Here is a 24821-nt window from a genome sequence, read left to right as displayed (position 1 = left end):
ACAGAAATTCTTCTGTCAGGAGGAAGGGAGAGATGTGGGCGCCTCTGGAGCAATCCCAATTGTCACTTTGGGCTACGGGTTTCCGCCCTGTTAATTGCTCTCATTCTCTTCAAGACACCTCATTAGTACCCGAGGCACAGCGATCAGCGATGGAGTGATCACTGATCAGTGATCCCGAGGAAACAGGATGTTGCTTATCAATATCAATCAGAGGGATGCTGTGTCTGTACATGAATGAATCCAAAGGGGTTAGGAATGCCAACGCAGAACAAGTTCATTAAGAATCGCTCAGGAATTAGGGATAGAGGGGGAGAGAGCTGGAGCTAGAGAGCATTGATTGTAATCGACATTTCCCTGTAAAAACAAAAACGAAGATCACCAGAGAGAGAGAGAGAGAGAGACAAAGTGTGAATGAAGCCAATTACTATCTGTAAGGAAAGATACTTTCATTGGAAGATGACTGCATGCATGGGCGGCGTGAAAAGTTACTTAAATTATATATTTCTCCCTATTTTACACCTCTAAAACCCCTGTCTAATCAATGATCCCCTCGGACTGCCACACCACTGCCTTCAATAACGTGATAAACACGTCGTTTTCATTTAGGAGCCCAGCTCATCACGTACGCACGAGATTCTGTTTAAATACAGCCGCATGGCCGACATACTAAGCAGGCACGAGAGCAGCGCCAGTTGAGGGCTCTTGAGTAGGGTTTATGACTTCCTTCTAAACCGAAGAAAACGGAGAGATCGGGGCTAGCACAGCTCCTCTAATGGCCCCAGCCCGGGCCACCTAAAACATAAATTACACGCAGCGTAATATATATCGGAGCGATAGGATCGATTATGCTAAGTTCAGCGGCGTTAAAATTATGTTGACGCATGTTTCTAAAATGTTCCAACGCACACACTGCGGGTATCCACATGTATATCTTGATTTGGCCATATACACAGCTAAAGCCAAACAAACCCCTCCAAATTATGCAAATCTTGTGACAATCATTTAAGCAACCTTAAGAGCGTATTAAGTATGGCGGGACGGACGCACGGACGGACGGACGCAGCAGTGCAAAAGAGATAGAGCGGCGGATAAGACACATTGTGATCGGAACGCACCTCTAACCCAATTTATAACGACTTATCGACAGTAATAAAAACAAAATACAAAATACAAAATACGTTTCTACACATGTTGCGATCGATAACGCCAACGCCTCATTTGCATTTCTTGGAGCGGTGGTGGTGGCGGGGCAACTTGAACTCGAATTTCGAGGGGTTCCCGGGGACTGGCAGCTGAATCTGCACAGAGAAAAAAGCCCGTAACAAAGGCGAGTATCCATGTTCAATTATTTTGATGAGTTTAATGCGATCGCTAAATTTGAAACATTTAAAAGAAATCACTGTTGTACAGCGAAATTATCCAGAAAATTTATTCTTGTGTATAAACCTCATTAAATCAATTTGGAAATATGGATTAACTTTACAATATTTTCTGTAGCAAACTAGGCTTTCTTTCGGTCTTGATCTCTACATATATTCAATTTAAAATTAGAAAACCCACATTTCTTCTAGTGTGTGCTCTTGAGAGATAGCCCCCTTGCTGCGGCCGGACACTTGACATTGTCAAATCGCGGCTTAATTAAGCAATCGATCTTCTCGAGAGCTGGCCAAGATCGGATGGCTGGCTGGTTGGCTGCTAATTTGCAAACAGACAAAAGGCCGGTGGGAAAGTCGCGAGAAACCGCACCGTTATAGGGCCTAATGAGTGCCCACTTATCTGATCCGAGATGAGATGGAATAAAGCCCGGCCAAAAGACGCATTGGAAACGATTTAAAACGAAATTATAAATTCATTCAGCACGGCGACTGATTCACCACATTCGCTCGGGTCCGAGCCCATAAATCATGCCGCTCTTGTGACACTATCGAGCTAATCAAATCGCCAGCAAATAATACTAATAAAGGGACCCACACCAAACAACGAACACCAAACAACGAACGCTGAGCAACAGACTCTGAAAGCCGAAAAAAACCCAACAACGAGTGACAGCCAACAAATGATGTTCGACGCTTTTGTGGACATTAATATTTGACATTAATTGAAATTAATATTAATTTCATATTTATTGTAATGCTCGTTAATACCAGACCCCAGAGCCAGTGCGAGTGCCGTTGCGTTGGCGTCTGGGGAGACAGACAGCCGATGAATTGCACTTTTCCGTTGGGCTCGGATCCCCGGCTCTTCTAGGGGCCTGCTGTGATCAACTGGTTGGGATGCCTCGGGACTCCTCCGCCTCGGATCCAGCCCGACAGCTTAATTTCTGTAGTCGCAGGGTATTAGAATTTAAGTAAGGCGTAATTAATGCCGTCTGGCGGCGGGTGAGAAACTCATTCTCTATCTCCCCCTCAGAAGAGTAATGTGTGCGCACGAGGAGAAGGTTTATTTATTGGGATCTAAGTGATTTCCGATGAGATTGTAAAGGCCGTCAGGGTCCGTCGATTGAGGCATCATCCCGTCGCCGCGGGGGTCTCTAGGAGGCAAATCCGATCTCCTGTTGCGTGCTCCCTGGCTCCAAGGCCTATGGAGTGCAACGCCAAGCCAGGTGGGTTTCACTTTCCATCTCCATCTCCATCGTCATCGCCATCTCCCGAGGAGGAGTCGCCCCTGATTTTTGGGTGTGATATCATTAGCTCCCCGCGATCTCTCGGGAAACCCGTTCCCATCTGAATATTATTAGCGTGAATAAAAATTGCTGCTGCTGCGGCTGCCTGACGATATTTGCGCATCATTAAAATCATCAAATGAAGCCAATTAAAAGTAAATAAATAATACATTTTATGAAAGCAATCAAAAGGCCCCTTCATCGGGCTAATATTATGCACAGCGAAAATTATAAGATTTTGTTAAAACTTAATTAGGCATCGCCAGTCGAGACAAAAGCCAGCTGAGAAATCCGAAAAAGCTAAGCTCGAGGGGTCCATTAATAAAATAAGAAGAGCAGCTTGAGAAGATAGAGAAACCCCAAAAAGTCAGACAAGACAGCCATAAAAAAGGGTTCAGGAATTTTGGGTAAATCTGCGCGGAATGGAGATTGGCAAGCGTTTTAAAATCAATAAAATGCGATTAGCGTTCTTTCGACAAGGGCGTCTAATGGAATGGCATTTATCAAAAAGCTGGAAACCAAAAATAAAAGGAATATATTTTCGAAACAATGTATGAAATACACTCGGAGAAATCGTAGAATAGGATTTAGCAGCTTTGAAATTCAATACAATTTTCAATCAAGAATATCCACTGGATATTGAGCTACACTTTGTGACTATCTTTGTTGTTTCACGATGCGTGTTCTGATCTTTCCACCTCAAACTATTCATCTTGGTCCTTTCCTGGGTCCATTCGTCCAACCTCCTTAAAATGGCCATGCCAAATCGCACCCGCTGCGTTGTTTAAGTGCCACATTTCACATAAGCAACTTTTAAAATTATTTACATGCACCACACGGACACGGACACGGACACCTTGTGACTTTGGCTCGTTTGGATAATTAATTGATTAAAATGTTTTCCTTTCCTTTTCGCTCCTTAATTTCCTTTTATTTTTCTCTTGTTGCATATTATGGCGCGTATCATATTTCACATAAATGAGCATATTCAACACGCTAAAGTGCCAAGGATGGAGCATGGATGCCAGGAGGAGGCTGGCCATAGCGGTGGCGTGGCAGCCGGACACTTGTTGCCACAACTTACCACCTAGGGTGGGGTTGGGAGAGCGATCATGATCATGATCATGCCAATGCCAAGTCCCACGAGTGTGTTTCTATGCAAGCGCCGCATGTGGCAGGTGGCTGGCCGAAGGGGAAAGGTGATAGGTGAGATAGAGAGAGAGAGGGAGAGAGAGGTGGGAGATGGGAGATGGAGCTGAAGTCTGAGCCAGCTCCAAACACGGAACAGGGTGTTTATGGTGATTTAGTCAGTTATGTGGATCGTAAACATTTTTGATAGCTAAATTTAAATAAACGACAGATATTTGTGGCCCTCGCTCCGACCGGACTATATCATGGGACCTCGAACTGAAGATGGAGGCGCTTACTCATTCCCGCCGAGATCCGAGATCCGAGCTCCAAGCTCCAAGCTCCGATCTCCCGCTCTCGTGGGGAGAGGAATTTAAATTAATTTTATTACAGTCGAGTTTTTGTGTAGTTGGCGCGGCGCGAGTGAAAATATCAAATTACTTGCGGTAATATATTTGGAATTAATGGCGCATCGCTCAGTCCGAGAGATTTTGTTACGTTTTACTTTTATTTAGTTGGTAAATTGGCCATAAAACGAACAGGGCAAGCCAGCATAAGCACGGGCCGATCTGGCCGATAAGGCATTTCCCGGGGGAAAGCAGTCAGTCGCCAGTTTCCGATGAAAACTCCGTGTTTCGGGCGCATACACAAAATAAATATTTTGTTTAAATTTAACCGTTGACAAGCGTTTCGAATGTCAGTCAGAGAGTCGACTGTCGAGAGGGCATAATTGGCTCACATTATTTTCCGTCGGCGGTCAAAACGATGTTTATTTATTTTGGAAATTGCTGACCCGGCGATTTACCTGAGCCGAGAGAGTCACTTGGATTTTCCCGGCTCTCCCTTCGCCGTTAGCTGTTCGCCGTTCTCCGTTGGCCGTTCTCGCTTGCCAGGATTAGAGGTGAGCCGGCAGGCACTTGTGGCTTAACTTTGTGAAATCCTGTTAGAGATCAGGCCAGAGCCCGGACCCGGACCCGGCCTGAATGAATGTCATCGCACTTAATCCCCGACTCCTTGGGATCGGTTGCCGCCACGCCCCTCGCATTTGCATTCGCATTTCGCACACGGCATTGACTTATGCCTTTTGTCACAAGTCAGAGGACTTTTGGGCTCGGGCTCAGGACTCGCCAGCGAGCCTCACAATTCATATTTAATAAGCCCATAATGGCAGTAATCATGATTTTACGGCGAACTTCTGACCATTGCATCTCCGGCCAGCAGGAGGCCGATGGTAAAGGGTTCTTCCAAGGCAATCCCTTCCCTTCCCTTCCCGGCTGCCACAATAGGCCACGGCACGGGAGGGAACCGGGAACTACACACACAGAACATGGCAAACTGGGAGGCGTTGCGCACATTTAATTAATACGTTCGCTTGTTTTCCAGCTCGCCCTAGGGCCAGGCCCAAGAGAGATCGCTTCGGAGCTCGGTGGGCGTGCCGGCAGATGATTAGATTTTCTTCCAAAATTCCAGTGTCATTTGAACGGTTCCCTTCTCTGGCATTGTTCCACATTTGAGAGATGTGCCTGCAAAGCTTCGTTTAGGCCGGTGATCCTTCCTCGCAGCGGGGGCGGGGACGGGAACGGGGACGGGGGCTTATTATTCCACCGATTCTGACTAACGTTTCCGAAACGGAAGCCTCGGGCCGTGTTTTGGCAGGTCACTGTGTTTATGTGAGTCGTCTTTCAAGGCTTTTGAAAGAGGTCCTAAAACAAAAGACTTAGGCAACGAACTTGCTCCTTGCACTAGGCAACAAAGCGAATTTTCTATGTTTATGGCCATATTATGCAGCGGGGGGTGGTGTTAAAAGATTTATTATATATATGCTGCTAGTTGATGCTGGATTTCCCGCTATTTAGTTTCAGGATGAGAATGTATATCTTTTAACCCCCTTTACTTGTAAAGAACTGCATATATTAACTCTTTTATGAGGGAATAATTATACAATTTAGGATTAGAAATTGTTTTAATAATTGGGCTCATATTTGAAATGAAATAAGCCCGTATTGACCCGTTTTTTTATGTTTGGCAGTATTTCTATATTTCATATTTCTCTCTTTGTTACAACTCAGTTTTTATGGCTTCAGCAAAAAAAAAACATTGCTATCTATTCAGCATCATTACCTCTGAAATTTCTCGGTAATTAGACTGATTCTCTTGCCTCATTTTCAACATTGTTCCCACCATAAAAAGGACAACAGAAATAGCTGGCCCACAACAAAGGCTCGATCTATCCATCTGTGCTAACGGTTGTTGCTCGTAAAGAAATCAAGCGCACAATCCGGCTCAGAACCACAACAATTGCAGGGCTCAAGTGCTGCTGCTCCCCGGGTCCGTCCCCGTCTCCGGGCCAGAGGAAATCACGCAAGCCAGGGGCCGCACAACAATGGGTCTCGACCCCGGGGCATTTGTTTAATTTCCAATTAAAAAGAGCAAACACACTAAAAGAAGTCGAGATGCATCTACACTTACGCCCACGCACAGCAGGTTAAATCGCCGGGCATTATCTCGCCATTGACATCACGACAAGAGAGTGGCTTGACAACTGTTTTAGGTTGGCCAGAAACAAATCGAAAAAGGGATCGACCAACACTTGGCTGGCCAGTTGGACTCGGGACTCCGATCCCTCGGTCCTTATCCCTCAACCCTTGTTCCAATGCCCGGTCCAGGGCGATCGGTCGCTTGAGGTTTTTCTCGTTTCCCGGAAAATGCCACTTGTCAATAAGGACCTCAGTGTTACCTGTTATCTAAATTACGCCAGGCAAAACAAAAACAGCAGTTGCCGTAACGGTGATAAATAGGGAAGCCAGTCAAGGACCCTCGATGCGGATCCCTTGGCCCTTGGGGTGGGCCCTGCCTAATGTTTTAATTTGATTTTAAAACGATGTTAATCTAATATCCGTGGAAAATGTCAAAATAAAGAAGCACTTCTCTCGCCCTTCTCCCTCTGATTAATTAGAAAAGGTAATAGAACCCAGCGGCTGGGGTTTCTAATTGAAATGCACTTGCCGTCGCCCGCCTGCTCTTCGGTTTCAATGAATTCACTAATTTTATTTCGAAATCGCTGTCAAAACTGTATGGCTGAGAATCGTTTTGGGTGTGCTGCTCACCCGCACTCCCTTCCTCGCCCCCTCGGGCTTTCTAATATTTTCCAATGAATTCGATTTTCCACCAGCCCGGGGTCCGAGGAATGCCATTGGACATCAACATCGCGTCATCAACATCGACATCGATGATCAACATCATCGACATCAGGGACGCGCACTCATTTGTTTTGTTTTTGATACTTCCCTGGTCCCTTGTCCCCTCCTCGGCTTTGGGCGTGAATACCACAAATTTATATTTAATTGTTTGACTGACTGGGCTGCATAATTTCTCAATATTTTCATCGTCTGTTTGCGGGTGTGTGACAAATGCTAATTCATTAATATTTGGGCATTCTTCGACAGGCCCCGACCTGACCCCAGCCAAGTGTGAATAGATGGCACAGCGTTCGAGTTCGAGTTCGAGTCTGGGTTCGATCTTGGGTGTGGGTGTGGGTGTTCGTGGCTGTCAGTAGCCAGCTGCGTGACGAATCGACTGTTTATACATAAAAGTCTCTTTAGCACAGGTTGGATATTATTAGCTGCAGAAAATCTGAAGGTGAACGCAAATAATTCAAATAACAGAGATGTTTTATCGTATTTTTAAGTGATCCTATGGCCTAGATAATGAAAATGTTTGAAACTCAATGGAATATTATTTCTGTTTTAAAATAATATTAAGCCAGTTAAGGTCATCTCAGTGAATTAGTCCCATTGCCAACTCAAAATGAAACATGAAGTAGTTATCGCAAAGCTCCAGCTAATGTTCTTGTTGACCTAAAAAAACAAAGTGAAACTAATAAGCTCAGTACACACCCACCTCCGGACTAAGCCGAACTATACCTGTAATAAGCTGCCCGTGATCGTAATTAGTTCGCAGGAAGCACCTGATTCAATTATAGAAAACCACTAACTGGGGAAGTGGAAATGGATGGGGGAGTCTCCCATGACTGCTCCAACAACTATAGAGAAATCGGTGGAGCGGCCTGTAATTTAAACGAATCCACATCGCTTCAATTATGCACATTTGTTGGCCAATTTTCATAATAAATATTCTAATTGGCTTTTAATTATACGGAGAGCGAGAAGCGAAAAGCGTTTCGTGTTCGAGTCGGGCAAATTGACTAATTGCCGCTTGTAATTGCAATATATTAGATGACGCCTCATTGGCCCGGACCACCGACCAGCACTCCGGAGACACTACACTGCCCGACAAAACCACGGAGAGAGCCACATAGTTCTACATTCTACAAATGGCAAACCCATAATTACCTTGGCCAAACCCGAGGCGAAGCTCGCACGCAATCCGAGCATTTGTTGCCCTGTCCGAGCCAGGGGCGGGCTTAGGTGCACATATGTATGTATATATTTTGGGGAGGGGCAGGGAATACTATATAATGTAGGTGCCCTCTGGTACAATTCAATAACGGCACCGTCGATTCAGTTGCGGTCGTCACTAATTGATTGTTTAACCAGCTAAATGTCCAAGGCGGGAATTTCTCCGCTGCTTGAATAATGCATCGCACTGCGGGCAGTTTGGAATGGCTCTAGTTTCGAGACTGGATCGCTGCACAGTGGCACAAAATATACTCCTGAAGATTATCGAGCATTTTTAGCTAGACAGTTTTTTTGGAATGCTGAGATTACTTTGGGAAAGGATACTTTTGAGGGAAATAAAAACTATACTATATACCACTACCTTTTTCTCTAAATCTTGCATCACTGTGCCCAGCCAATGAAATGTCGAATAATCATACGCAGCGTGGGCGCTCAGCGAGCATTAAAACAGTAACAACAAACATCAGGTTGTCATAAAGAGTGCTTATTTATGTGACTAATTCGAAATAAAACATAAAACTCACCAAATAATATTAAGAGGCTCGCTGGATGGAGCGACTGAGCGACTGGGAAACCGAGATGCATATCAACAATTAGGACGCCCCATGGAGCTGGCCACGAAATCGGGAATTGGTAATGGGTAGTCGAGAATTGGAAATTGAGAAATTTGACGCTTTTACGAGCTGGGGGAGGGGAGACACAGCAGACTCAGCAGCAGCATAATGTCTCTCTTTGATATACCAAATTAAAGCATTCGACATTTGATCGGACTGAGGAGGCACTTTGCATATGAAAGCGACGGTATCTGGCGCCACAGATCGCCAGACCAACCGTTCAGCCAACTGGCCAGGCCAAACACAGCAAGCCAAGGGCCATAGGCATAATTGAGGCAATTAGAAAACATCAAAATATTGGGCTATGGATGCAGAAAATTGTTAAATAAATAAAGCCCCGAACATAGACCAGAGACGTTGTTGCGGCGCTCCTAATTAAGCACTTGAGGGCCTAAAATCGACTCGAATGTTTATTCTGTTCGAGTCAAGCAGTTGGCAATGACACGGCGCATTTCGAGTTTATTTTGGAGTTAAAAATTTGGAGACGCCCACCGCCACCGCCGCCGGATCATTCAATTAAAACGCTTACGCTTACGAATTATTATTATTGTTATTATTATTATGACAAACAAATGTTCCGAGGGCCTGGAAAACGATGCCAATCTATTTAAGCCGCAGGAAGTGCCCAAATCGAGAACAATCCGCAGTAAATTACAAGCAATTGGAGATCTCTCGATCTCGATCTGGAGAAACGCTCCGCGACGGAAGTGAAGTCAACGAGCGTGGCGTCGCCGAGTTCGTCGCCTAAGTCTTTCGTCTCTCGTTAGACAAATGGACAGAACATGGACTTTAAAATTAATTACTTAATTTAACACAACAAGCGGGCCTGCGACACCTTCGATGATGTTTTGGGGCGACAACGGAAAGCACTAAACATTCGCTGGGTCCAAAAACCAGTCTCTGTTTCGGCCCAAGTCTCTGCCGGCCCTGACTCTGGCCGGCCGAGTGTATCGGCCACGATCCTGGCTATGGTTGGGGCTTAACAGATTAGTTAGCATATCCCATATCAGGGTAATTATTGTTAAATGCGATAATGATCTTGTACAGCGTTGACATTTATTTATTTTCCTTAATTTCGCCGTATTAATCTTCTCGGAAACAAGACGCATAAACAGAACGCAGAGATATGCCACGTCCCTGTGTGCCGAGGACGTCGAGGCGGTCATTAAGGAATCTCGAGACCCTCGATCTCCTTTGGCTTCAACTTGACAATTTGCATTATGCCGGCGATCGATCAGCAATCGGAGAAATTCAGCAGGTACTCGGAGTTACCCCATATAATGAGCGAGTGTCGAGGTGAAAAGCAAACTCAATTAAGGCCCGCCAAAACCCCAAGACGGGACACAGCTAATTTAACCAAATTGGATTACTTAATAAACTTTATGGGATAAATAACAATGAGACTGTGCGTGGTGCTGGCCATAAAGTGAATGCGGCGGCGCGTTGTTATTATTATTATTTCTATATCTCTTTTTTTGGGGCGCGCCGCATAACAAACCTTTTGAGGCATTCGGCGGAGTCGAACTCAAAATCAAAAACAAAATCAAAACGGAATAAAACAAGAAAGGAGGCTACGTTTGTGAAGTTAACCTTTGAATACCCTTATTGGCTGTCATTAAATCAGCAGACCAAAATCTATCATAACTATTGCTTTAAAATTCATTATTTTAAATTCGGAAAGCAATTCTTAAATAGTTTTAATAGGATATTTCAAGCCAGCATGTTAAATTTAAAATTAAAGAATTGTGTTGTGATATTCTAAATTTAAAACGTATGGAAAACTAGTCAACTAGCCGGGCTATTGGTGCTGGTCAAGAAAAATAGGTTCAGAGATGACTCTAAAATCATGATACCCTGGAAGGGTATACACAGATCCATGCCAGCCACGAGGCAAAACAAGTTGTACAAACATGTGTATACTACAGATATGTGTATAACATCATCAGCAGCAGCGCAACTTACCAAATTGTGTTTTAATTTCCGAGAATTGTCAGCAAGGGATTTCGTTTCGTTTCGTTTCGTTTTGATTTTTGGTTTCTGTTCCTTTTTTTTCTACAGAAACAGAGCAGATCAGGGCAGAGCGTTGTGGGGAGCGATGATATTGAAAAGCGGCCTGCAGATAAGCCCAATTCCAATTCCAATTCCGATTTCAAATCGGAATCTCGGCCGTCAGGGCAAGTGGGCGTGTCGCAGCCCCACTATTAATTATGGCCAAGTATCTGGGGGCTTCCATCAAGGTGCGTGTGCTGCTAAGCAAACAAGCGAGCCATTAGCCTGGATATATACTTACAAATATAGCTTGGATTCCGATATCGATCTCTCGGGTGGAACATGTAATCAGCAGTTCCCCTGATTTATGCCTTTAGCAATTGCAAAGTTCTATGATTGCCTCTGCACAGTGCGAAATATTAGCACTCATTTTAAATCTTATAAAAGTGCAAAATATCAGTCGTCTGAGGTATTTGTTGTTTATTTATAAAACATGTACATACAATACAATTCAATAAAATCAAACTTTTGTTTTGTAAACTGAATGAACTGAACTAGATTGTGTTTTCGTGTGTAAGAGAGCAACCCCTTTTGTGCTAATTTTTTATGGTCAAACCTTTGACAGAGTGCCACGACTTAGTGCTGTTAACAGCTAGTAATTAGCCTCGTTATGTCCGTTAATTAGCCGTATCAGACGATCGATCGGCCGCAGTTTCCATTAGATTTCCCATTGCAATTAGCCAGTTGCCGCTGCCGCTGTCGCTGCCACTGCATATTGCATATTCATTGGGCTCCACTCGATAGCCGATCCGGCAGAGCGATAGCGGACAGTTCGCAATTGTCGCATAAATTTGTGTCCCGATAATCATAAATTCGGCTTTTAAATCATTAGCACACCTCAGAGCGGCATTTCTCGCTAACCAGTTTCTGTTTTGGTTCCTTGTAAAGACCCCCAGTTCCGCCCCGACTCCCCCGCCACTTTGATCTCTCACGAGAGCTGCGCTCAATTAAATTGTACAATAAAGCACGATTTGCATTTTAAATTGTGCAATTAAAATGCTTATGAAATCTATATAGAAATAACGATCGCTAAATGCATTTTATAGTCGCCTCCTTCATCTATCTCTGTCTCTGTTCCTGCCGCGTCTCCTCTCCCTCGCTCCTTCACCTGTCACCGATCCGAGTGGACAGCAAACAGCAACAACAATGTTAAATGTCACACGCTAATTAATTGACGGCGCATAATTTTTAACTCTGTCACACAGTGGGACGAACTCAATTAAAAACGGGCCAGGAGGAGGAGGCAGCGCAATAAAAGCCTGTAAAGGTGTAATTTATGTTCAAGGATGTTTCAATTTAAGATAAATGAAAACAAGGAAGGAAACTAGCTTCGCGCAGCTGAAGTTTATATACCCTTGCAGTTAGCAATTGAATTATAAGATCGTTAATATTCTCGATGAATGAGATATTAATATTTTTACATTGCGTTTTTTTTCGATAAATCAAACATTAAAAATCTCAAAACTAAGCTAAAAAAAACATTAATCTTAATTCGGAAAGAATTCCTTTCTTAGTTTTTGTTGGGTTAATAAATGTGCATACTCAATTTGAAGTAGAAAAAAGTTCAAATTTTTCCCATTTTTTTTGACAATTTTAACGATGTAACCCCTTATAAATATAAAATTGTGAAAATGTTGAAAAAATTAAATTGTCGTCAACCATGTCTTAAAAGATTCGTGTGTTGATGCTGATCAAGAATATATATGGTTTATAGGGTCGGAAATGACTTCTGCATTGACTTTCAAGCTTCTGACTAAAATAACTAAATTTTGAGTTGTTTGTTTTATTATTATTATATTATATTTAATTTTTATATTTCCTTAAAAATGCACAATGTTCTGATCTGGTGTTCTAATTTGCCTGAGTAAAAACCCTAGCAATGTAAGCTCCCAAACCCTCCCCAAATTCAAACAAACATTATTTTTCGATTTGTTTTCATATTGAATATTTTATATTTAATATAATAATATTTTTGTGAATTACTCTTACAAACTTATTTGCTTAGACAGTAGTACTAGCAGCTAGAGGGCTATTTATATTAAACAGGTTTAAATTATATCCAGCTCTGCAGTGGAGCGACTCGAGGGAAGTTCGTGCTTAAGTCTAAACATAAATAAATGCTAAATCTCGTCATACAATGTACAGGAATTATTATTACTACGATAGATTGTTTGTTCTGTGGAAATTCACTAATTAAAAGTTAATGCTTTTCATGAATATTTACACGCTTAAACCTTTAGATTTGTACAGTTATAGTTGGTGTCTAGCCTAAGGATATTTTTGTTTTCTGTTTAGATTTTTTTTGGAAGGAAGAAAAGCTTCGGAACGGGGCTGGAGGAGGAGCTCTACTCAACCTCTGGTCTTCGCAGGGATTTGGCACGGATCTTGAGAGGGACAGGGGAGGATCTCTAATACTTTCCCGTCGTCGCGTCGGATGCCTGCTATGTACAGGTAGCTCTAAGAATATATCACAACAAAACAAACTATGCTACTCTCCGGGAGCTCGGCAGGGCGCCGGAGCTCTCGGAACTGGAACTGGAACTGGGCCCCATCGCCTGGGTAAGGAACTGGCTGCGAACCGAACACTGAGCCCGCCGCCTCAGTGGCTGGCGTCCAGCTCGTGCTCCTCGTCGCTGGGGCAGTCGTCCATCTCCATGTCGATGAGCTCGTCGTCGTCCTCGTCGCCGCTGCCATGCATGTTGCGTTGGGAGCCGCCCTCGCCACCCTTCTCGTCCTCCTGCTGCATCCGCTTGTGCTTGGTGCGTCGGTTCTGAAACCACACCTTCACCTGCGTCTCGGACAGATTCAGGGACTGGGCGAGGGCCTTCCTCTCTGCCCCGACCACGTACTGGTTGCTCTCGAAGGCGTGCTCCAGCTTCAGGAGCTGTGACGGGGAGAAGGCGGTGCGGATGCGCTTCGGCTTGCGAAACGGCGGCACCAGGAAGCCTTGAAAGAAAGCAAAGAAGAAGGAGGTCTGGTTAGTCATCGGTCATGCGTTCTTGGTGTTTCATTCTACGTGCAATTCTACGAGCTGATTTTAACTGCTTTTTGTGGCTCTGGTTCTAGAGATACTTACTTCCTGGGAACCGGTGTGGGAAGATCCTTCCGTGGCGGCTGAGAAGCCATGGATACAGCTGATAGCTGTCCCGGGCCATGCCGGGATTGGGCATGAACTGGGCGGCGTGCGGTGGCAGTCCAGCGGCAGCAGCAGCCGCGGCCGCAGGACCCAGAACATGACCAGCCTGCAGGGCGGCGGCCATCTGGAACTGGGCGGCGGCAATGAGATGCGGATTGTGCTGTGGCGGCAGCTCCGGTGGAGCATTGATGTACGGGGGCAGGGCTTTGATGTCCGGCATTCCGGGCTGTCCCTGCGGCGGTCCACCCATCGGTGGTCCTCCTGGGCCTACGGGAAAGGGTCTGACGAGTCCCTGGGGCGGCATTCCCGGCATCATCATGGGTCCTCCTGCTCCGGGGTGCATCAGCGCCGGCTTGGGGTAGCTCGGAGGCTGCTGCTGCTGTGGTTGCTGGGGAGGAGTGGTGTGCGGACTGCTGACCAGCAAGGTGGGTGACGTTGAGGGCTGCGAGGACTGCGGGGATACGGATTTGGGCGGTGTGTGGGGCGGCTGGATGCGCTGGGCGGGATTCTCGGCCTGCTCCAGGGCGGGTGGGGCCGGCGAGCGCTCCCTTTTCAGGGACACAGGATGCTCTGCCTCTGGGGAAAGTCGTGTCTGGAGAGCCGCATTGTGATGGTGCAGGCGCTGCAACAGTTCCTGGATGTCCTGGTGGCTCTTGGGCGGGCCCTGCTGCTGGTTTTGCAGATGATGCTGCTGCTGTTGCTGTTGCTGCTGGTGCTGCTGCAGGAGGAGGTGCTGGTGGAGCACGTGCTGCTGGGCGGGCGATAGGTGCGGATGCGGATGGGCAGGATGTGGGTGCGCCTGGCCGTGGGGATAGGGCATTGCGTGGGCAGGTGGTGCCATCAGGTGAAGCGGCGGGGAACCGGGCAGCAGTGTGAGGTTCGAGGGCGGTGTCTGAGGAGGCGATCCGGGACCGTTCCTCTCGCCCGACGGCGGACTCTGGCTCCTGCGGCCATTCTCCGGCGGCGGAGAGTGTCCGGCGGCATTGGCACTGCCGGCATCGCCCACAATGGACTCGATGCTGAAGCCGATCTTCTGCTTGGGCGTGGGCATCATGACGGCGGCAGCGGCTGTGGGCACCGGCGGAATCATCTTAGTCATAAATACGGCGGCGGTTAGCTCGGCTATGTTGGCGGCTTTCTGGGGTCAAACGCGGCTCGGGAGTTACAATCCTCGGGGGAGTCTTGACTCGGTCGGTTGTTACTATTTGACGACTTTGACTATATTCAAAGCATTTACACTGAGCGCCGCATCGGTGCGCTATTCTACCGGTTAACACTGACACTGAGTTGGCTTTCGACGACGTGGTAGCGGAGAACGGGACGTGACGTAGACGGATACGTAATCGCTGGCGGAAAACTGAATGCGGAGACGGAGACGTGTGCTCTCGACGACGTTCGCTGGCTGAATGAACTCCGAGAGCGCCGCAGCACCACCAAGTGTGCGCCGAACGAATGCCCGCACCGCTGCTGCCACTCAGAACCAGTTTTGGCAGGCAGAATGAGACGGCAGCTGCTTGGCAGTACGCAACCCCTATGGTTGTCCACCTCTCACCTCCGGTGTGGACTTTATCTGCCGCTGGATATGAGAGCGAACGAAATGGCCGCATTGCCCGGACGGGGCGGGTCCTCCGGCCGGGCCCGCTCGCTCTCTCTCGCTTCGACTTCTACATATGGCTTCCGTTCCGTTCGATCCGTTCGGGGTTGTTGTTGCTCGCTCTTGGCCTTTGTGTAATTTGGCTTAAACTGCCATTCATAGTTTTTGTTTTTGCGGTCGGGTTTTTGTTCCCGGAACGAGCATTAAATGAAAATCGAATGCCACACCTGGCCCAATGTCTCTGTCTACAGGAGAAAGGAGTTTTTTGAGGAGGACTGTTTGTTGCCGGAATATGTCTTTTTCAAATATTTTATGGGATTTGTTGCTAGATTTTTGTGTGTACTTGTAGTTTCGGCAACTTTCGGGGATTTTCAAGCCCTTCTCTAAGGTTTTGTTTCATAAAACAATTAGTTTAGTTTTTGTGGTTTAAACAATTTGACCCCTATTAAGTGTCTAAAATTTCTATCCTTTTTTAAGTTTTTTTCATCATTTTGAAATGAGACTAGTGAAATATTTTAAACAAAATTTTAAATTTCCCTCATAGTTCTCACAGAAACCTAACTTCGTATTATCGATTCAACACCACAAATGCAGTTCAAGACTCCGGTTCCAATAAATCATATTTGGGAGCCCCGATCGGGACAGCTTTATGGCAGGGGTATCGAGTGGCTACGATATTTGCTACAATTTAAATGTTAATTTTTGGACACAACTACTGCGTTTTTGGCACACGACAAAGTTTGCATAATTTATGTGGTGTGCGGATCGAAATTCCGAATCGAAATCAGAGCAGGTCCATCAACGGCCGGGACGTGACACGATCGTGCGTACATATGTACATATGTACACACTTCCCTATCAAGTGAACACATACTATTTTCACAAAGTGTTATTTTTACACTCTCTGTTATCAGCGCGTCGCCGGATTTTGGTGATTTATAGCCTAGAAATCGCAGCAACAACCACAAAGTTGGAATTCGTTGGTTAGATTACAATCCATCAGTTTTTTATGGTCGCTAATTAAGCCACGCATATTTACACAACGAATTTTCGACGGGATGCGAAACGACGCTCCGCGCCGCGGCATAAACAACTTTCGAGTCCATTAAAGCGTAATTATGTTGACTAATGGATTTTGATTACAAGGTGAAATGCTGTGGAAAGTTCATCGATTTGCCTTTTATTTTTTTATTTTTTCTATTTTTTTATTGGCTGACTCGTCAGTGTGTTTTGCTTTTCGGTTTAATGAGCAAAACGTGTGTGAGTCTTTTTTTAAGTGTGCCCTTAAAGAGTATTTCAATTGTAGTGAGAAGCTTGTAGCACTGTCAGAATTCATTTGCGACCCAATAAATCATATATATTCTTGATCAGCATCAAAAACTAAATCGATCTGGGCATGTCCGACCAAAATTTAAATTTTTCAACATTTTGAAAATTTTATAAGGGGTTACATCGTTAAAATTGTCAAAAATTGCCAAAAATTTGGATTTTCTAAAATTGTAAATTGAGAATGCAGTTTTATTATTCTAACAAAAACTAACATAGGACAGCTTTCCGGTGCGAAATTAATTCATTTTTGGTTGAGTTATGATCGATTTTGTCGCTGCTCCCTGTTTGAATTGGAACCTGCAAAGGTATATAAACTTTGGTCCCTAAAATGAATTTCCTCTCTTGTTTAAATAGTCATAAAGATTATTTGAAAGTCAAGAACAGACATTATACAAATAAGTGCACATACTGGAAGGTAGTAATAAATTAGTCAGTATATGTTACTCACTCCATATTCAACATGTTTTATTGGGAAATCTCCTCTAAATCAGATAGTTTTATTTTTACCATGAACTAAACCATTTATTTCCAGCTATTTTGAAGTCACAACACCTTGAATTTATAATTGAGAGATTCCCTATAAATGTGCCTTCCAGGATCCCATTCGAACCCCTGCACTTATCACAATTAAATTGGTTAAAAAAACGCAATTTCCCTTTTATTTTTGGTAATTTCACACGCCCACCCTCGCTGCAGGAGGACATGCGAAGGACTTGCTCCTAGCAGCCGGCACAATCGGACTGCTAATGAGCGAATAAAGACATCCCGAGACAGCGGGATCAGCTCTGGTCAAGTGGAACCCCGTTGAGGTTCGTCAGGCAGAAGGAAACTATAAAAAACGCAAGACAGACTAAGACAAAGGGCCAATGGCATTTATTAGATGGAAATAGAGAGCGCACAATGCAGCAGCAGCCCGAAAGGTGTCAAAATCAACAATTTTCCAGCCTGCAAACAATTCCCCAGAAACCGAGCAGCACAGCGTGATGCAATTTCACCTATTTCCCCGTCCGATTCCCAATGCCCGAGTTCAGGCGAAAAAAAACCGCAGTTTCACTTTTGTTTCCCTGGTTTTTTATTTTAGTTTTCTGGCTGTGAAAACAATGAAAAACGTGGCAAATTTCCCTTTGTCCAATTCGATGGATGGAAAATTGTTGAGTAGCAACAAAACAAGACAACAGCAGACGGAAAAAATTGACTTTAATGATGATGAGTTGGCGTTTAGGGAGTAGTCTGTTCGTTTTCGAGACCCATTTTTCTAGTTTTTGGCACTCTTCTCTTTCTCTCTCTCTCCCTCTATCTCTATCTCTCTAAATGTAATTAATTTCTGGCCACTCGATCGCTGCGGTTCCCAGAACGAATCATCAAGTAGTTCCTTGTCATTTTCATATTATCCCCATTTTCCATCCAAAACGATGGCCCGATAATTTGAACGTTTGTAAATCCACGCGGCCCCCGAAATTATGATGGATCGACATCAACTCTTTTGTGGCTGCGTTTTCACGCGGCGGAAAACTCGAAATTTGGTAGCTGACTGACAGCGGCTCTCGAGGGCGTTAAGAGCATCATACAACTGGACCGAGCCTGTTGTTTTCCCGGAAAAACTTCAGGAGAGGAGCCCAAATCCTAATCCCCATTTGGAGAAAAGGGTCCGCGAAGGATCTCCTCGGATCAATTTGGTATTTCGGGCACGAAACTACGGAGCCAATCAAGTGGAGAATATGTTCCGAATTACCGCAGAGCCATAAAATCATATTAAAACACAATTTCTCGGTGCGGCGGCGGCGGCAGTAGCACGGCCAACATCGTAAAACATTTATATCTAATCCTTGACAATCATAAAAATTACACAAACGACATGGATACATGGATCAGGGAAAATTCTGACACAGGAAAAGTGCCAGCGGCAAAGGAAAATGTTTAAAATGTCGGAAAAGTGCTCGAGAAAATAACGAGGGGCGGGCGAGAGGTAACCGATGAGCGGTGAGCGGTGAGAGTGGAGGAGAAAGCGAATAAACAGTAGTCAGAGAAATGTCATAAAAATGTCCAACTCCTATTTGGAACCTCGTCACTCCCCAAAACTATGCACAGAGAGAAAAGAGTTAGCCTTCCATCCAATTTACAGTATTCTTGGAGTTGAAAGTGAAAAACTTTATCAGCAAATTATTACAACTCAACTGCAGACATCTTTGGTTCAGTTTCTCTTCATCAGTAAATTTTCTTCCTTCGGCAATTGCAGTTTTCCCAGTGCACTAAGTACGTGTATGTACAAAACAGCAAAAACCATCCCAGAATTGCCTCGGATTTTTATGACACTTTCCGTAACGGGCACTCGAGCGTGTCGTCGTCCAGTTGAAAGGACAGACAATCCTTTGACTCAGCTCGCAACCAGCGAGCATAAAAAATATAGTAGTAGTTGCCGAAATAAAATCAACGTAATGTTTATGACTTTTCACCGGTACCCTGCACCAGCTCCCCCTGCTCCTGTGACCAGTGTTCCTCCTCCTTTGAACTGGCTGAGGTCGTGCCGAGCCTTGCCCGCCGGTTGACACTTTCGTTTTGGTTATTTTTTGGCTGTCAGGCACTTTTGTCCGTGTGTCATTATCGTTTTGCCTGGGATCCGGGCAACGGCGGGATTTATGAGCAGGCGGCATGATATGATTAGATGGGAATGAGATAAGTCCTCCTCCGGCTATAAGTCCTAAGATTTGGGCTGCAGATAGTGCAGTTCATAAAAAAAGAAACTATTCTGTTTAATATCTTTTATGAAGCATTCATTCAATAGAGTACAATTTATAGAAATGTCAACTCGGATAATTATGGGTTCAGAAAGAAGTTAATTCTTTCCGTAATCATAAGCATTTTCAATAAAAACTAAATAGTTGCATCCAATATGTATAACTTGGGAATCCCCCAATAGCCGCTTAGGAAGATGGATAACTATTCCGCTCCTAAGTAGATTCCTTAGCTGCTAGAAATGCTCTAGAAATTCCGACGGACCAGCTAAGCAAGCCCAAAATCCTCGAGATCATCTTAGAACCGCGCTTCAGTGACCCCCAGAGACTCTGGACGGAAAGAGAAAGACACCATCATTCCTCGCTCCCTTGGTACTCCACCGTCACTTCACACATATGGCCGACTCCTCATCAACCCGGTGGCAAAGCCAATTACTCTTCTCATCCTTATCGCAGATCTCTCCCTGAAACTTCCCCCAATAAACACTTTATAAATTACACGCCGCCCACACTTGTCCGCCGCGAAGAGTCCCCGGCTCCTGGCCGTATCCAAACTAATGATGACAGCCAATAAAAAATTCCAACAAATGTGTAAATTTGTGAAAACTCATGAAAATGGGGAAAACAAAAACGGGAATTTCATAAAAATGTAAATTTCTAAACGGCAGCGGAATGGTGGAGGGAATTGTGGATGTAGGGATACGCGGACATGGTCGAGTGACTGGGAGAAAAACACACCATAGGTACGTTTGAGTTCAACAACAAATGAAATAAATTTGTGCATGTAACTTGAAAATGTCGTTGCTGCCAAAAAAAAAAAAAAAAACAAAAACAAAAAAAGGAGAATGGAGAATGGAAATGGGTATTTGTCAGGATCTGGGGAATGGGAACGCGCAATTGCCAGGGGTTGGCTGGCGAGGCGGGGTGCCTGGGCAGATGACTCAATTTACACGCAACGAGCTCTGTAAATTGCGCCTCATTTCGCCAGTGACTCCTTCCTTCCTCCTCCGGCTGGCAGTTGTGCAAATGCCAAATGTAAAAATGGAATGGATATCCCAGATTTCCTTCCTTCGCGACAGAAGGCTTGCAGGGCTGGATGCTGCCCTAACTCGGCTACAAATTGCCAAACCTAATAAAAGCGAAATTAGCTGGCAAAAGGCAGGAGGGTTGATTTGTGCATTGGGCTTCAGATGGGGTAACTTAATTCTGCGGATATGTGCCATAAATTAAAATAAATTAATTGTCCGTGACTCGCCTTATAGGAGTATTTTCTAGATTTTTCCATCTCCATTAAAAGTTTGTAACTTAACCAAAAGTTGCACTTGGTATTCTAAATATTTCTGTTCTGTATTATTTCTAAATCATGCCACAGCTTCTTCTGTGCAATTTGCAGATCTTCCGTGCCAGCTTTTTATCCCGCCAACCCCTAATTGTGATGAGGCTGCGCCGCCATTTTATGCCCCACCCCTAGAGCCAGATACATAGTAAGAGTCTGTTCCCGGACGACGGAGCGGCGGTCGTTAAACAAATGAATTGCCATAAGTGCCGGCTGATTGCAGTGTCGCCGTCGCCCCAGATGATGGGCTGGCCGTAATGTAGGACAGATTCTCTCCAACTCCATTCCGCACATAAGCTGGATGGATGCTGGGGACGGGTGGTGGTCCTGATTGGGCTGCCAGCTGCGATTATTATAGCGCTTGCCAAGCTCTCCGGCGGCGGCTTTACGAGGCGCATCATTACGAGGCGGCTGTGGATGTGGCGCTGTCCTGCAGCCAGCGTCTGCCATTATTATACGCCATTTAAATAATATTCGCCTGGCACGTTTTCGAGACCGAGTCCCAACCCCTCGGAGTGGAATCAGAGCCTGAATCTGAAACTGGGTGGAAACCCACCCCGAAGTCTCTGCGCGGCGTCTGTGCCATTTTTCACAGGCTTTTGCGCTGCGCATAATCAAGGCACATCATCAGCATTTGATTGCGACAAATAATGCCGCCACTTTGTGTTTGTTCTGCGAGCGTCTGCCGGTACTCAGGGGTGCCTACCCCTGCAGGATTCGCTTTCCTCTCACCCTGCAGGACAATATACTATGCCTGCCTGCCGAGAAAATGGCGGACGGAGAGTGAAAGGATTATGGCAGACGCGGTGGAAGTGCGCGCGTGTTAAATTAAAAGGATTTGTGTGTTGATTAAGTTCCAGGACAATATTCAAGAGGCAGAGTAGTTGGGGGGTAAGTTTTGAAGGGAATAATTATTCGAAAAGTATAGAACCTTCTGAAATGCATGCAATTAGTTTTGATAGTTCCTTTCCTTGTGAAAAAACATATTCTTATATTGAAAATGTTTTTTTTTGTTTTTCAATTATTACCAAATGTCTACGAACACAATTCTCAATTAAAATCGAACGATCAGTCAGCCTTTTCACAAGCATTTACCAAAAGTATTAAGAAATCCCTAGCTTCGTTCAATCATATATCCATCCTCGGAGCTAATCCAAAACAACTGCAAACATTGCAACATAATGGGAGTCCAAATGTGACTCGGGATCGGAACCTGAAGGCAAAAAGTACCTAACCCAGATATGGACAGTCTATCAGCGGATCTTAGCCGATCCAACAATGCGATAATGGAACATATATGAACTTCGATGCCCAAACAACCGGTAGCCGACAAACGGTAGCTGGATCAGTAAAGGAATCAATCCTCGGGATCCCGGGATCTGGACGGGGACGGGGACTACAAAGGCAGCTGATTCCGCCGGCTCGCCATTCTCGGGTCAGATTGCCAATCCTCCTCAGCCAGTTGTTGATCTTGTTACAAAAGTCAGCCGAGGTCCGAAGCGCGCGGGTGTTCTCCGGGAGCGGGCAGGAGGAACAATAGGTACCACAGGCCTTTGCCAGTCTCTCCTCTGTGCACTCTGTAAGCGGAAAGAGCCAAAAAGTTAAGCCACAAACATGCAAGAGGATCAAAACGGATTTAAATACAAAGTGGGAAATAATGAAGTGCCGGCCGAGGCAGCCCAGGGGAAAATAGTGGAAAGGTGCAAGATTTCCCGAAGCCAAAACCGAAACCAGGGTGGCTCTGGGTCTCTCCATACTCTGTGTATGTGGAGTGCGTGTCGAGCCGGGCTTATTAAAGTTATAATTAAAGTATGTCCATCACTCTGTGGGTCTTGGATCTTGGGCGAGTTCCCTGCATACAGCATTCTATGAATTTAATTATAAAAATTCCTGATAATTGTTTTTGTATTTAAATTTTAATGGGTTCACACTGTTATTCCCTTGTTCAACAAGATCGCCTGGGAAAGGGGTTGGAATAAACCTGAAAATGGGATCAATTACTTGTTTGCCCTCGAAGTGGGAAGCCATGGCATGGGTGGCTAAAGGATATCAGAAATTCGAAGGGATATAATATTAGAATTATATAACTCTTTATATATAGAGAGGCGTATTGGTGTGACTTCGGTATGAGTCTCGGTAATATTTCCTACGAGTATAAAATACTTTCCTCTCAATTCTTAAATATCAGTACCTAGTATCCAACAATGCAACACTAATTCTTCTGAGAGAAGCCCGTCTAGCTTCTGGGAGATGGCTTGTTCCTTCTACGCCACTGTGTTCACATACCCTTTTCAACAGTTTCGAGTTTCAAGGAGCAGAGGCCTTCGTGCACACACATTGAACGTCATCTAAATTTATTAGGATTACAAAACAAAAAGTCAACAAGATGACATGAGTCGGAGTGAAGGACTTGAGCAGGCCTCGAGCTCCTCGACATTGTTTCGCTGAAAGAATAACCCCAAAACAGGCAGGGAAATAAGGATAATGCATAACTCATATGCGCCCATTATTTCCATTAGGGGCAAATGGGAATATGAGGAACTTTTCGGCGGATCGGATCGGATAATGCTCCGGGAATGCTGATGCTCTCCTGGCGTACTTGACTTAATCTAAGCCAATTTAATGCCCATTGACCGAACGAGAGGATCGCAAATCATACAAGTGAGTCCCTCGTCCCGAGCCCTAATTGTTATGGGAATCACAACCACGCACACACACGGACACATGTGGCATTATCCGGGACTTAGGTGTGGGAAAAGTGGAACACCCGCAACTGACTTTGCCCAAAAGTTGAAAGTCGGCCACTTGATCGCATCCTGCTGTAATCCCGGAGAGCCCTGTAGCTCCTGTTTGCAGAACAGTAGCTCAGTTCGTTACGGGCATTTTGCGCATCCTATTATCTAATTTGCCCAGCATGTGCAGGCGGCTCCTTTCATCCGGGATGGATGGATCCTTTCAACATTCTGCCGGCAGCATTCAGCACTCGGTTGTGCCACTAGGCCGTGTAATTAGAATCGTGCTACTTTCCACGGCGGCGGTCCCTCAGATGTGGCCGCTACTTATTAATGCAAACGCCCTCCGCGATTATGATTATGATGTTTTCGATTTTCGACTCTCGACAAGTGCGCATAATTTATTGAAATGCTTTTTATTAAAGCTAATTGGCCGACAAAGCGTCTCAGCGGCCCGTGCCGCCTTGCTGCCGAATCAATTAAAATGCCTTCGCACAGCTCAAGTGGCAAACGAACAGTTCCAGATCATTCAGTCGAGTCCGGCATTTTGAATCAATTCGATGTCAATCGATGTGATTGCATGTGCCATCGGTGTCAATGCACGTTCGGGTATTTTTATGCACTCGAGGGAAAAGTGGCGAAGACTTCTATGGGTTTAGTTTCTTATGAGTCTTAGATGAACGACTTTCCTGATTTCAGACTTTGCTGTGAAGGCTGATTTTCCTTCAGATTGAGCTGGCTATTATATATGTACATATACTGTACAAAGGGAAGCTGTAAACATTTTTGAAAGTCAATCCATTATCCTTTCCCCCGATTCTGGCAGTGTACGTTAGAGATCCTAGCTGGTCATGTGCTAAAAGCGATTTAAGCATGGCCAGCCGCGAGTTTGTGTTTTTTAATCAGCTGCCACTTGCATGGGACCCCACACACACGAGACGGGTCAGTTCGAGTGTCTAATTAAAATTGATTTGATTTCTCTGACACTTTTCAGCCCCGAACCGTAGACGAAGCCGAGGCGCTGTGGATGTGGATGTGGATGGGGATGTGGAATCAAAGCCGCATTGTTCGTCACGCCACTCGGTATGGGA

The 24821-nt window shown here is 45.1% G+C and overlaps 1 protein-coding gene and 1 long non-coding RNA gene across 2 annotated transcripts; one reads left to right on the top strand and one right to left on the bottom strand.

Annotated features, from left to right (window-relative positions):
• Positions 1-10388: 10388 nt before the first annotated feature.
• On the top strand, positions 10389-11356 carry LOC147642531 (uncharacterized). The gene is made up of 2 exons (XR_015273235.1): positions 10389-10811; positions 10881-11356. It is a non-coding gene; the product is annotated as an uncharacterized LOC147642531 (long non-coding RNA).
• Positions 11357-12791: 1435 nt separating this feature from the next.
• On the bottom strand, positions 12792-15419 carry ems (empty spiracles). Its single transcript, XM_020955648.2, has 2 exons — positions 13948-15419; positions 12792-13817 (listed from the first exon to the last, which is right to left on the bottom strand). Exons 1-2 carry the CDS (start codon positions 15104-15106, stop codon positions 13471-13473), a joined length of 1506 nt encoding a protein of 501 aa, XP_020811307.2. The 5' UTR covers positions 15107-15419; the 3' UTR covers positions 12792-13470.
• Between the last annotated feature and the right edge of the window lie 9402 nt (positions 15420-24821).

Source organism: Drosophila serrata, unplaced genomic scaffold (genome assembly GCF_035046125.1).
Source record: "Drosophila serrata isolate PLE 108 unplaced genomic scaffold, ASM3504612v1 contig_382, whole genome shotgun sequence".
Lineage (NCBI taxonomy): Eukaryota > Metazoa > Arthropoda > Insecta > Diptera > Drosophilidae > Drosophila > Drosophila serrata.
Note: the sequence above shows the minus strand (reverse complement) of the source record. Positions and strands in the feature narration are given on the sequence as shown.